The following is a 12,668-nucleotide window of genomic DNA, read 5'->3' on the forward strand; positions in this document are numbered from 1 at the left end:
TGTGTGTATGTGTGTGTGTGTGTGTGTGTGTGTGTGTCTGTGAATGTGTGTCTGTGTCTGAGTGTGTGTGTGTGTGTGTGTGTGTGTGTGTGTGTGTGTGTGTGTGTGTGTGTGTGTGTGTGTGTGTGTGTGCACGCGCGCGTGTGTGCTCTCGTGTGTGCGTGATTGTGTGTGTGTGTGCTCTCGTGTGTGCGTGATTGTGTGTATGTGTGTGTGTGTTTGACAGAGAGAGAGAGAGAGAGAGAGAGAGAGAGAGAGAGAGAGAAAGAGAAGCAGAAATATGACTTTGAACTTCCAGATGTGAAGCCATAATACACAGTATTTTCTTTGTTCAAAGCGTACCTGTCTTAGTTTTAGGCTGTCTGCCTGGCTTGAGGTCTCTGTTAACGGCAGGCCCTGTTAGTGGACACACCAGAGAGTACGCTGAGCAGATTCTCGTAAAAGCTGGAGCACAGTTTCAGGTGATTTTGTTTTCCAAAGTTTTCATCATTTCAGTGTTTAGGGGAAGATGAAGCATAGCCTCTCATCGAATCTGGGGTAAGACACGCGTCATTCATCCTACCTGGGATGATCCTTCTCGGAGGTTTTGGAGGAGTGTTGGACTTGCTCTGCAGATCACACAAATTAGTTGGAATGTTATTTAAAATGGAACTGAGTAATCAGACAAGTGTTAGTGCCTAGACAAATATTTGCCAGAAAATAATTTAATAAAATTAGAATGTGTGTCAGTGTTTATTTTATCCAGGAGAAATGAGGAGGGATTGCAGACACTTACGTCCACTCCTGATGGAACACTGGGGATGGGTCTGTGGTGACCCCTGTCTTAAAAGTAAAAAGAAAAAAAACACAGACACACACATGGTCATAACACGTACACAGCTGTCAATGGTTTGTCACTGTGCCAGTACTATTGTCAATATGATTCAATCAACAACCTTTATATAAAGGTATAACTCTCCTTCAACACACCAACCACTAGAGGGAGCAATTTCTTTTCATTCAATTTTACACTTGCTGTTTTCTCTGTGTTCCAGGATGAGAATAATTTAGATATATATTATATTATAATAATATAGAAGACATATGGTTCCTAGCACTCTCTCTATATATATATATATATTTCTCTCTCTCTATTTCTGTCTCTTTTTATCTCTCTCTTTCACACACACACACACACACACACACACACACACACACACACACACACACACACACACACACAGAGACACACACACACACGCAATGTGCAATCCTCCTTGTTCACACTCACATCATGTAAGAACACTTTTGTCAGTTAGGCTGACAAAACCTTCAGGCCTATCTGATACATTACCCTCAGGTATTACTGTCAGACATGCATGAAAACATCCCTAACTGACACCAACTGACTTCCTCCAGTGAAAACAAATAATAACAAATCTGACAATTGTACTTTTTGACCAGGTGTTGTTCAGTTCAGATTTTTGATAGAGTTCTCCTGAAGATGTTAAAAGGTCAAACCTAACAGACATCAGGTATGTCTTTAAGTGAAAATAGGTACCAACAAATCTGACAATTCTAATTTAAAAAGAGAGAGGTCATGAACTGTGACAGTAGGCTATGTTGATGTCCACCCACTGGGGAGGGAGTCTGGGGAGGTCAAGACTGTCCTCCATGGCTTTGTATTATTTGGTCAGCCACTTTGATGCTATGGTAGTGGACAGCAGGGGGCGCCAAAAGCCCAAACACAAAATCCACAGTATACACATAAATACACGCATACACACCTATACACACATATACACACAGACAGACACAGTTACACATGTACACAACTCACACAAGCCACACAAAGACACACAGAGACACCACACACACACACACACACACATACACACACCCGCATCCACCCAACCCACACACAGGAAAGTGTAACACACACACACACACACACACACATACACACACACACACAAACAACACACACACAGGAAAGTGCAACACAGGGACACACACACACGCAGGAAAATGCAACACACACACACACACACACAAATTGTTTTGCAGGCTACTAATGTAGCTACTTCTAATCAAGAATATATCTGATAAGACGTTACAAATGGCACTGGTGTTATCAGCCCTTGGTCTTTTGGTTGAAGGAGAAAGAATGGGATGAGAGGTGAAAAAATAAAGAGAAACGGCATTATCAGGGTCAGTCATCTGAGGGCAGAACATTAAAGGGATTATATCACAGGAGAGCCATGTCTGATGATTACCCAGTGTGTATGCATGTGTGTGTGTGTGTGTGTGTGTGTGTGCGTGTTCATGTGCGTGTGCGTGTGCGTGTGTGCGTGTGTGTATGTGTGTGTGTATGTGTATGTGTGGTGTGTGTGTTTGTGCATGCAACCTGAACAGCCGATTAAACGCTATCTCTCACCAATGACTTTGACACCTATCCAACACGTTCAACATGTTGAAATGCCTGCAAACATTCCAACAGACATCCAATGGGGCCAACTGTGTGGGACACATTAAACAGTGGGCCACAGAAATGGGCTAATGCTGGGCTGATGCTGGCTAATGGCTGACCAGTGGCTGGGTGTGTCTCTAAAGTCAGCAGGCACCTAATGAACCTCTGCATGTTCTCGCCTGCATGTGTTTTATGTCTGGCTCTCAGTGGATGCACACTGTAATTCCTCATCAGATCAGTGCACACAGGGCCAAAAGGGTTAGACCTACATGTTCACAGCATAGGCCTATTAGTAGTTCATCAAAAGAAGCACAAAACCTTTTGGCCAAAACCTGCATGAAGCTTTCTAGCCACAGCCTGCAGGAAACAAAACACAGCCTGCACCCTGGCCCTGAATGGTCAAAGGTGGCTTTGAAACGAATGCCATATCAAGCACTCAAATGCAAAGATTTGCCCACAGCGCGTGGCACCAGCACATAAAGTGGCGAAGCTCTGTGCTCACCTGCATACTGTGTGTTAGAGGGACAGAGTTTTGCTGGCTGAATGTGCACCATTCCGTCGTCGTAGTCTTCCTCCGGAACGGCGTAATCGTCGTCGTCGTCGTCGTTGTCATGGTGACCGCCAAATCCGGGCCGGCTCCAGTCATCTCTGCCGCTACGGTTCTTTCAGAGGAGAAAGAGGATGAGGATGAGGAGGAGGAGGAGGAAATCGAAGAGGAAGATGATGAGGAGGAGATGACTGGAGTTCTCTGAGCTCCTGGCAGGTGAAGAAGGCTTGGTGGGAAGCAATGGTCCCTACAGTACACTACAGCTGTGTAGCAGACCACAAAATGAGTGGGGCACCGCCATGACCACATATTGCCCTACTTGTTTAACCTCACAAATGAGATGAGATGAGATTAGAGGACGGGGATCAACTAATCAAAAACGTGATGCATATTCACACAACACAACAGGAGTGTTTCCGGAAGATACTTAAAAGCGATGAGTGTGTGTGTGAGTGTGCATTCATGTGCATGTGCATCCCTTACAGATATTTCAGGTTTCTGGCGAACAGTTGCCTCAAATTTGCGGCAAGGTCATATTTTCCCATGCAAATTAGGTTTTTGGCAAACAGTTGCGCTTAACTTTTGGTAATGTTGCAGCAAATTTGCAGCAATGTCAGAAAATTAGGTTTGTTACCAGAAGTTCACTGGAAGTTTGCCATTATTGGCTAAGTGTGCAGGCAAATCACTGGCGAACACTTTTGTCACTAGTGGCAAACTTCTCATAGTTGTCAGAACTTTGCTGGAAGTTTGCCTCTAGCGGCCAACACTGGCAAACTTCTGGCAATATTTTCTAGTGAACTCATTTGTTTCCCACAAATCACCCACAAGTTTGCTGCAAATCTGCTGCAAACATTTAATTTTTGTAAGGGATATGCATGTGTGTGTGTGTGTGTGTGTGTGTGTGTGTGTGTGTGTGTATGTGTCAGAAATAGCAGATTAAAAGAACATTGCAGAGTAAAACTCACCATTGCCCTCACATAACTGCCCGCATTACTTTCTGTACAAAAACAAAACAATTAAACAAGGACAACACATCATCAGTAAAACATTCTTAACAGCTGACACCATTTCTACATATGTCACATAACTGCACACCTCACATTCTGTCCAAATCATCAACAACAATAAACAACAATAAACAACAACAGCACATCATCACTAAAACGCCAGTTAGACTGGCACCTCTGAAGGCTATTTCCCAATACAGCAGGGCCTAGTCACCATAGACATTGAGGGGGACGTGTCAATTCAAATATGACCAAAATGTCCCCCCCCAATATACGGACATAGAAAAAGAAAGAAAGTAAAAAGCGCTACAGGCTACTAGGCCTACAGGTAACCAACACGCACCACCATCTGAAATGTAATCAAACATAAATACAGCATAAATTAGTGACCTAATGATGGTTCCAGAGTAGCCTACACCCCTGAGTGGTTTGACCTGGTGGTTTTCCGTTTTTCTAGGGTGACCTGATTGTGTCCTCTTTTTGGTTTGTAAAGAAGAGGACATAACAGAAAACACTGTCTCAAAAGGCTATTTTGAACTAATTTGTGAACGACAGAGAGAAACGCAATGCAATTTCGCTGTAAACACGTTTTTTAAGGTCTCAAAGAGGACATGTTCTGAAAAAAGAGCACATCTGGTCACCCTAGTTTTTACGTTAGTGGCTATCAAAAGCTTCCATTTACTTCACCCTACTGCGGTGACGTAGGGCTGTCAACATATCGCTGAAAGCTACATGTACAATTTTCACAAAACTTGTTGAAAAGGTGTAGCACAGGAAATCCATACATTTTTGGAGCCGATCAGACTCAAAGGGAACTTTGAAACATTTTCATATTGTAGCCTATTCTTATGCTAGTAGTAATGCCAGAAATGACAGTTTATATGCCTCTTAGAAATGGTTGTTGCATCTTGCATATTATTTAGATGCGCACTCAATCGCGCATCCATGCAGGCAAAACGTAGGAATCAAATGTGGCGACGGCATACCCTGGAAATCCAGAGTTCTCCCAAGAACACAATTTGAATTGTGTCTGCAAGAGACTTTGGCAATGAGTAATGATACATGTTAGAGGGGCAATAAGAAATGATAGCTTCAGCGAAAGTTCTACTAGGAAGACTCGTAGTGTAGCTTACTCCTCCCATGCTTACACGGAGCCAATCTTAGCTTTGCCTACTTTCGGGAAAGCCCTGCAATCTGATCATTCACTCATTCAATCAGCGCTAGCCTATAGGAATTCAGTGGGCTCTTTAAATATGTACCACCTAACACTGCTTTTGCTTCTCAGTACGCTGACTTTGACGTCCTAGCTCAGGCTTCCGCGTGGACCTGGGCTCTCTGCATTTTTACATTCGCCCCTTCTGCCCTCAGTGGCGTTGCTTGTTACAATCCTACCGCGCTCGTTCGCTGCACTGTTCAGACCTGTGCGTCCTTCAGTCAGGGCCACTGCATGTCGCTTCATCGCTAATCTCTGCATATCGGAGCCAGTCACGCTCACGCTGTTGCAGCCTTCACTTCACGGTAACCTACTGCCGGGTCGCCGTCCTCGTGCAACTCTGTTGCAGGCCCATGTCGTTTTCGGCAACGATTTCTCAAGCTTCAGCGTCTGGTTGGTAAGGTTATCGTGCTCTCTCTTCCCAAGCTCCTCGAGCTGGGCTACACTCTACCCAGTCATGCAACCTGCTTGCCAACGATATTCGGCGGGCAGCAAACAAACTGACTTGTCTGACACGGTTTAACTTTCACTTAAGCCTCACAATAATTCCTACTGATTTTATAATCCCTGTGATTTGTGCTGTTAATTGCTAGCCTGCACCACGCTGCCGTTGAACCCAACCCTGTGTTAAGACCTGTTTAATTGATGTTCTACACTCACTGTGGTTATCTCGATGTCTACCTTGGTTGAGCGTCGTCAAACCAGTTGTCTTTTTGTGTAGCCTCTTAATTTGCCTCGTGGCTCGTTGGGCTGCATAGGCTTTAGGCTAGGCTACTCGTCTGCTGGACCTTCGGTTCAGGTATCACTCCTTGTGCATGGCTGCGGGAAGCCAGTTCATCGATGCATTCGTTTAATCATCTGGAATTGCGTCCCATACCTTCTGGTAGGAAGTCTGCATGGCCTTCCTCGGGTGATAATCTGCATGCACTTGCGTTGCTCAAACTACTCAGCTACCGCTGATCTGTCATGTCCCAGGTATGCCGTGACGTCCCCGACGTTCTCGGCTATCTGGGTTCTCAATTTTGGGGGGTCTTACACCAAAGCTCGAACCAAAATGACGACACGACGGCCCATGGTCATCAATTGCCAGTATGTCACACAAGCTATTATCTAGGCAATAATAGGTGTTTTCTTTTCAATGCCCATATTATGTCAGTGTTCATGAGCTGACACCACAGTGATGGGCTCATGTCCACATGGTGTTGGTTGAGCTTTTAATTAAGAAGCTGTGTCATTTGTGTATGTAACATATCCTTCTAGCGTCTTTTGTATGTTTAAAATGTCTTTTCTGATTCCGTATCGTGTATTGGGTTCCTAGGAATTCTATGGCAGGCCTCACTTTGCTCACTGCCCACCAGTGGGTCGCTTCAGCACTCCATATATTGGTGTTAATGGTTACCGGCTGTTCATGATTATGTCGGCAATTTTACATTTAGCTAGCTGTGGTTTAAGTGGTGGCCTATGCTGGAAGTTCGTTGATCACGACTACCAACGTAGCCGTTGGCTGGTTGTTTTACCGATGACGATGCTACATGTCACCTGTCTAACCACTCCTTCCTTCTCGCAGGTCAAACGGAGCGGTCCATCATCACTGGCAGACTCAAGTCTCCTTCAGGCCAACGCCACGCCCTTCATGCACTCTCTTTAGAGGTGTCTCTGCGTGTCCGTGTGATTTCAGCCCATCTAGTCACGCCATCAGTCACATTGATTGCTGACTCGAATTGCCGTTTTAGCAGGATCCTCTGCAAATAATGTGTACTCTAATTTCCATTCTCCTATTTTGCCTTGGCTGTTTTGTTTTGGTAGATATGCTCACCCGAAGTGATCGCGCCAGGGAGGACGTGCAAGTTCCTTTTACATTCTCCTCCCAATCTTTAATTTGCTAACCCCTGCAGGTGCATCATGCCTCCCCTCTTCCATTGAGGGGATGCAGTTCGTCAATGGAGAAGCAGTTCCACCTATCACACTAACATCTACTTTCTTACAGGGATGGCCGGTTCACGGATGTGCCGGTTCACGGAATCACGCAATCGTGTGGATCATGTTTCCAGTTCATACTGGAGGGGGGGTCATCCCTCCGTCTTCAGAAATCTCCCGAAGGCCAGTGCTTTCGAGGATATCTCCTCTTGTAGCACGGCTTAAAACTAGCCTTCCTAATCCCAGCACTTATCACCTGTCTAGAACTGACTCTTGACTGTGTAAAACCGGCACTCACTGATGCACTTTTCGTTATTGTGCTCTACCTTCTAAATTGTTTTTAATTGCACTGGCATTGTGGGGGAATTGTTTTAGCTTTAACCTGTTTGCCGTCACTTTGGTCTATGTTGCCCTAGTTACTGGTTGCCCAGCTCACTGTCCAGGTTGCCTTGGACGCCGGTTGCCCGGCTCATGACGCTCGTCTAGGTTGCCCTAGATGCTGGTTGCCCAGTTTGGTCCAGGTGGCCCTGGATGCCGGTTGCCCGGCCGTCATGTCTGTCTAGGTTGCCCTGGACGCTGGTTGCCCAGCTCATGGTTCAGGATAACGCTATACAGTCAGTGTTAACTGCCTGATTCCGGACTTCGACGCAATTGGATGACACTGTCATCTGTTTAGATCGCCTCTGGCCCGCTATATCAGCTACACAGATATATTGGTTCCCCGCGATGCAAGGGGCAAAAGTTACGTGCATCATACTCCTTGCCAGGCTCGAGTCTCTCCCTGAGCAAACGCTTCCATGAGAACTCTGGATTCCCAGGGTACATTGTCAGTCGCTTTGATTAAAAATGTCCCGGCCACATGGAATGTCACGTGAATGGACACCCCTCCACTCACTCGGGGGCCAGTGCTTGGCGCATGACTAATATAATTTCTGCATCCAGTTGGGCGATATGTATTGCTTATTCTCTCCTCATTGATACCTTTACTCATTGTCTCTCCAGCAGCCAGTTCTAAACTGTACTATCCTGCCACAGTGGTGCAGCTGGTATAGCGAGCTCGCGTTAAGTCATTCTCAGAGCTCCTCTGCACTCTGAGATGCATAAGCACCATGGTGGTACCCCAGCACTCATCTGTTCGTTGTCTCGTCATATTTCAGTTACATATGTTTCTTCCTCCCGTCACATACAGGCATGAATTGTCCTGAAGTCCTTTGTCTACGTCGCAAGGTCATGCTTCCCTCGCATTACTGATGCTGCTCATCTTATTTTGGGAGGCTTTCCAAGAGCAGGTGCTAAGGTGTTGCTCACACGCATCCATCTTGGCCTTGGGTCTGCAGCTCAATGCATTCATCTCACTCTAGCCGCTGCAGGTGAGCTATCGAACCAGAACACACATCTGGCTTCACAAGCACTAGTCTTCTATAAAAATAGTCATAATGCTCATCTATCCTAAATATTAAACCACATGACTTCGATGCGAATATACTCAAGCACCCATATCAACTAACTCATTGCTCCGGTCCCAAGCATCTGCAACCACAAGCTCTATTCCCCTGCATTGATCCTGAGTACATCATGTTTAACCTTTTAACCCTAACCATGTTTTGCTTCCCTGGTCCCCGTTCACTACCTTAAACTACGGCTCACACTTTACCTGATTTTCAGCAGCCATCTAGCTAACGTGCTGCTTAAATGTAACCTCTCCAAAGAGGTTCACTTCTCACTCATTCCACATCGGCGCAGCCAAGACTGCCGGCCAAAAAGGGCTATCCACGTCATCCATCAGGATGCATCAAACTAACTCCTCTTGACATTTTCGATGCTCAGAAGTTGCTCTCCCATGTTAACTCAGGTACCTCATTTTACCTTCACAAATCCTGGCATTCGCCTTGCACTAATCGCTGAAACATATTGGGGCCCAGCATGCCGGTAGCTTGTGGTGATTTAGTCTCAGCCATGGGCATGTTACCCTTTTCACTGGTTGCCCAGCTCGTTCGACGCTTATAGTTCAGGTCACTTCTCGCCGGTCGCCCGGCTCGTGATGCACGTCTAGGTTGCCCTAGACACTGGTTGCCCAGTTTGGTCCAGGTTGCCCGGCCATCACATCGGTCTAGGTTGCCCTAGACGCTGGTTGACCAGCTCATGGTTCAGGTTGCACCGTACGCCGGTTGCCCGGCTCGTGACGCTCGTCTAGGTTGCCCTAGACGCTGGTTGCCCAGTTCGGTCCAGGTTGCCCTGGATGCCGGTCGCCCGGCCGTCACGTTGGTCTAGGTTGCCCTAGACGCTGGTTGCCCAGGTCACTGTCCAGGTTGCCTTGGACGCCGGTTGCCCGGCTCATGACGCTCGTCTAGGTTGCCCTAGACGCTGGTTGCCCAGCTCAATGTCCAGGTTGCCTTGGACGCCGGTTGCCCGGCTCATGACGCTCGTCTAGGTTGCCCTAGACGCTGGTTGCCCAGTTTGGTCCAGGTGGCCCTGGATGCCGGTTGCCCGGCCGTCATGTCTGTCTAGGTTGCCCTAGACGCTGGTTGCCCAGCTCATGGTTCAGGTCGCGTCGTACGCCGGTTGCCCGGCTCGTGACGCTCGTCTAGGTTGCCCTAGACGCTGGTTGCCCAGTTCGGTCCAGGTTGCCCTGGATGCCGGTCGCCCGGCCGTCACGTTGGTCTAGGTTGCCCTAGACGCTGGTTGCCCAGCTAATGGTCCAGGTTGCCTTGGACGCCGGTAGCCCGGCACGTCTCGTGGTCTAGGTTGCCCTAGACGCTGGTTGCCCAGCTCGCATAAGCACTAAAGTCCAGGTTGCTCTGGATGCCGGTGGCCTGGCTCATCACGATGTACTAGCTTGCTAGTCACTGGGCGCCCAGATCGTGAAGTGCTTATGGTCCAGGTTGCCCTGGACGCCGGTTGCCCGGCCGCCGCATTGGTCTAGGTTGCCCTAGACGCTGGTTGCCCAGCTCGTCAAGCTTCTAAATCCCACTAAAGCGAAAGCATGCTGCGGGCCCCACTACAACCCTAGGTTTATGGTTAACACCTAGCTACTTTAAAATTCTGTCGACGTCCTGGCATAACGTCTTCACTCCGGCCCAGTCATGCCGTTTAATTCATCTTGTATGTATACTAATGTCTCTGCTCCTCTCAGAACCAGATTACTGAGTCACCGCCCTGGCGGGCATCACTCATCCTTTTGGGGGTAGGCTCCCCGCCCCTGCCTTCATCCATCGGCAGGAGACGAGATCCGCTCATCGCTGGACGGATCCGAGACGGGGCCTACGCCAAAGACTGTTACCTATTCAGGACTCTATCATGCTTGCATCCAAGCCGTTCCTTCACTAATTAAATTGTTAACTGATTCTATTCTGTCTACTGAGTCTTTCTGGTAGAAATGGATATATGGAGTATGCCATAGCTAGACATTATAAAGAGATGAACCATGGACCAGCCACCTCCCTAAAATTCATTGGCATAGAACGGGTGAAACCCAGCCCAAGAGGGGGTAACTTGATTACAGTTTTTTTTCAGTCGCTAACAAGCGTTTGTCCAACCAGTTGTCACATTTCAAAACTCTAAATACAATTAGCACAGCATCGGTCTTTTGTGGCCATACCATTCACACATTTCATGTCGTTTTCACACGATATGCAGTCAGTGAACACATTTTCCACAATGCTTACATTTTCTTAACAAACAAGCTATACCTCCCAACAAAATTATGGATTGTTTTTGCAGTTTTACGAATGTTAACACACAACATCCCACAATAGCAAAAACAATATTCCAAACCTTAGATACAGTATAAAAACCTCTGCTTCTGGAATGATATCAGTTAAAAAACAATATATCGCAGCTGATAATAAACAAACAATTGAATAATTGACACACAACTAATTTATGTTGGGTAAAATGGGCCAACCACAACTGATTCCAGTCTGGCTTAGACTCAGTGGCAGGGGTTATTTGTTCTATTACATTGACACTTATACAGTAAAAGGAGGACTTTGAGGTAGAAACAGAAAAAGAAAAAGACAAACACTGTAATGTCTGGATGAGAAAGAGAGGAAGAGCAAGGGCCCCAGGGAGAAGAGCAGGCCCAGTGAGAGGTGCAGTGAGAGGTGCAGGAGCAGTGAGAGATGCGGTAAGAGATGCAGGAGCAGTGAGAAGAGCAGGGCCAGGGAAAAGAGCAGGCCCAAGGAGAGGGCAAGGTAGAGGTGTAAGAATACATGGTGGTGGCATTCCAAAGGCTGCAAGAACAGTTGTCAGTAATGAAATTCGTGCCACTATCATTGACCATGTAATCAATGCGATGTTGATGAAAACATGTGGCCTAACCCTGAAGATCTCAGAGATTAGATACAATAATTTTGTGCTTTTTTTTGGTCCCCCCCCCCCCCCCTTTTTATCTGGCTTTTTTGTTGTTGTTTTTTTGTTCAGAATGCTCTTGTGTGTTTCATGGATATTTTGTTCACTGTAAGCAATACTGTAAAACCTTTTCTGTTCTAACATACTGTAAACAGTATTTCTACTGTACCTCCTGTAGTAAACAGTATAAAGGAAAAAAACTGATTTGCTTTTTACTGGAATGCTTTTGAATGTGAACATAACATGTAGACATACAGTTCCCAACAAAGAAATTTAGTGTAAAAATGGCATGCAAATACCTGTAAAACTGAAACATAAAAGTCTATGCAGTTTTTGTAATGTCAACAATAGCCAGTATTTTGAAACCTGGTGTACTTTGATTGACTGCATGTACCTTGTGAAGTGAAAAAGTATGGGTAAGCGCTTGTTAGAGATTGAAAAAAACTGTAAACAACTGTTACAGAGAGAGGCATATTGGATACATGAATTAAATACAGTAGAACCCCATGGTCTCAATGAATTACAAGATTTAAGTGTATTTTTGAGAAAATCTTTTGGTATTTGCACAATGCATATTTGCACACTAGTATTTATGATATGAACCTGATATGTAAGATGTGTACTGTTATTGGATTAACATTGATATTGGAGTTACTGATGATATGTGAACCTTGGATATGTTATATGTGAATATTGGTAAGAAATGTGAGCATGGGACTGGAATTGGACAGCAAATCGACATTGTTGTTTGTAATGTATAGACTTTGGATGTAATTTATAGCCTGGGTGTTCCCATGCTGCCTTGCGCGCGATTTGATTCACGCTGCTAAGGCAGCCTGGAGACCATGGAGCAAATTTTCGCCTGAGATAGGGGACCAATCACAGAACAAGGGGGAAAGCAAGAACATGATGAGCTATGCACAGACGCATTTGATAGACATCCGTGGCACCCAATAAACGGATCTGGGCATTTTTTTCAAATACGAGAAAATGAACGTTTGGTTTCCAGACCACGTCTCATTGAGAAGTGGTGGCGCTAGCCAGGCTATGTAATTTAAGTAATATTTGCACTTTGCAATTTTGCATATTGGTATTTGCACATTGCATTTTTGCACATTGGTATTTGCACATTGCATTTTTGCACATTGCATTTTTGCACATTAGTATTTGCACATTGCACTTTTA

General features: G+C 45.9%; 1 protein-coding gene across 2 annotated transcripts in view; it reads right to left on the reverse strand.

Annotated features, from left to right (window-relative positions):
- Positions 1–12,668, reverse strand: part of LOC143125764 (uncharacterized) — a 35,525-nt gene that overhangs the window by 3,794 nt on the left and 19,063 nt on the right. For both annotated transcript variants that reach the window (XM_076287497.1, XM_076287498.1), the window contains 5 exons: positions 3,962–3,993; positions 2,952–3,111; positions 776–822; positions 563–608; positions 343–396 (listed from right to left, as the gene is read on the reverse strand). In XM_076287497.1, coding sequence (XP_076143612.1) covers positions 343–396; positions 563–608; positions 776–822; positions 2,952–3,111; positions 3,962–3,964 — 310 coding nt within the window. In that variant the 5' untranslated portion in view covers positions 3,965–3,993. The remainder of the gene's footprint in view (positions 1–342; positions 397–562; positions 609–775; positions 823–2,951; positions 3,112–3,961; positions 3,994–12,668) is intronic.

Source organism: Alosa pseudoharengus, unplaced genomic scaffold (genome assembly GCF_046254945.1).
Source record: "Alosa pseudoharengus isolate Yale_2024_CS ecotype anadromous, Long Island Sound unplaced genomic scaffold, YU_APseudo_1.1 YU_APseudo_1.1_scf_16, whole genome shotgun sequence".
Lineage (NCBI taxonomy): Eukaryota > Metazoa > Chordata > Actinopteri > Clupeiformes > Clupeidae > Alosa > Alosa pseudoharengus.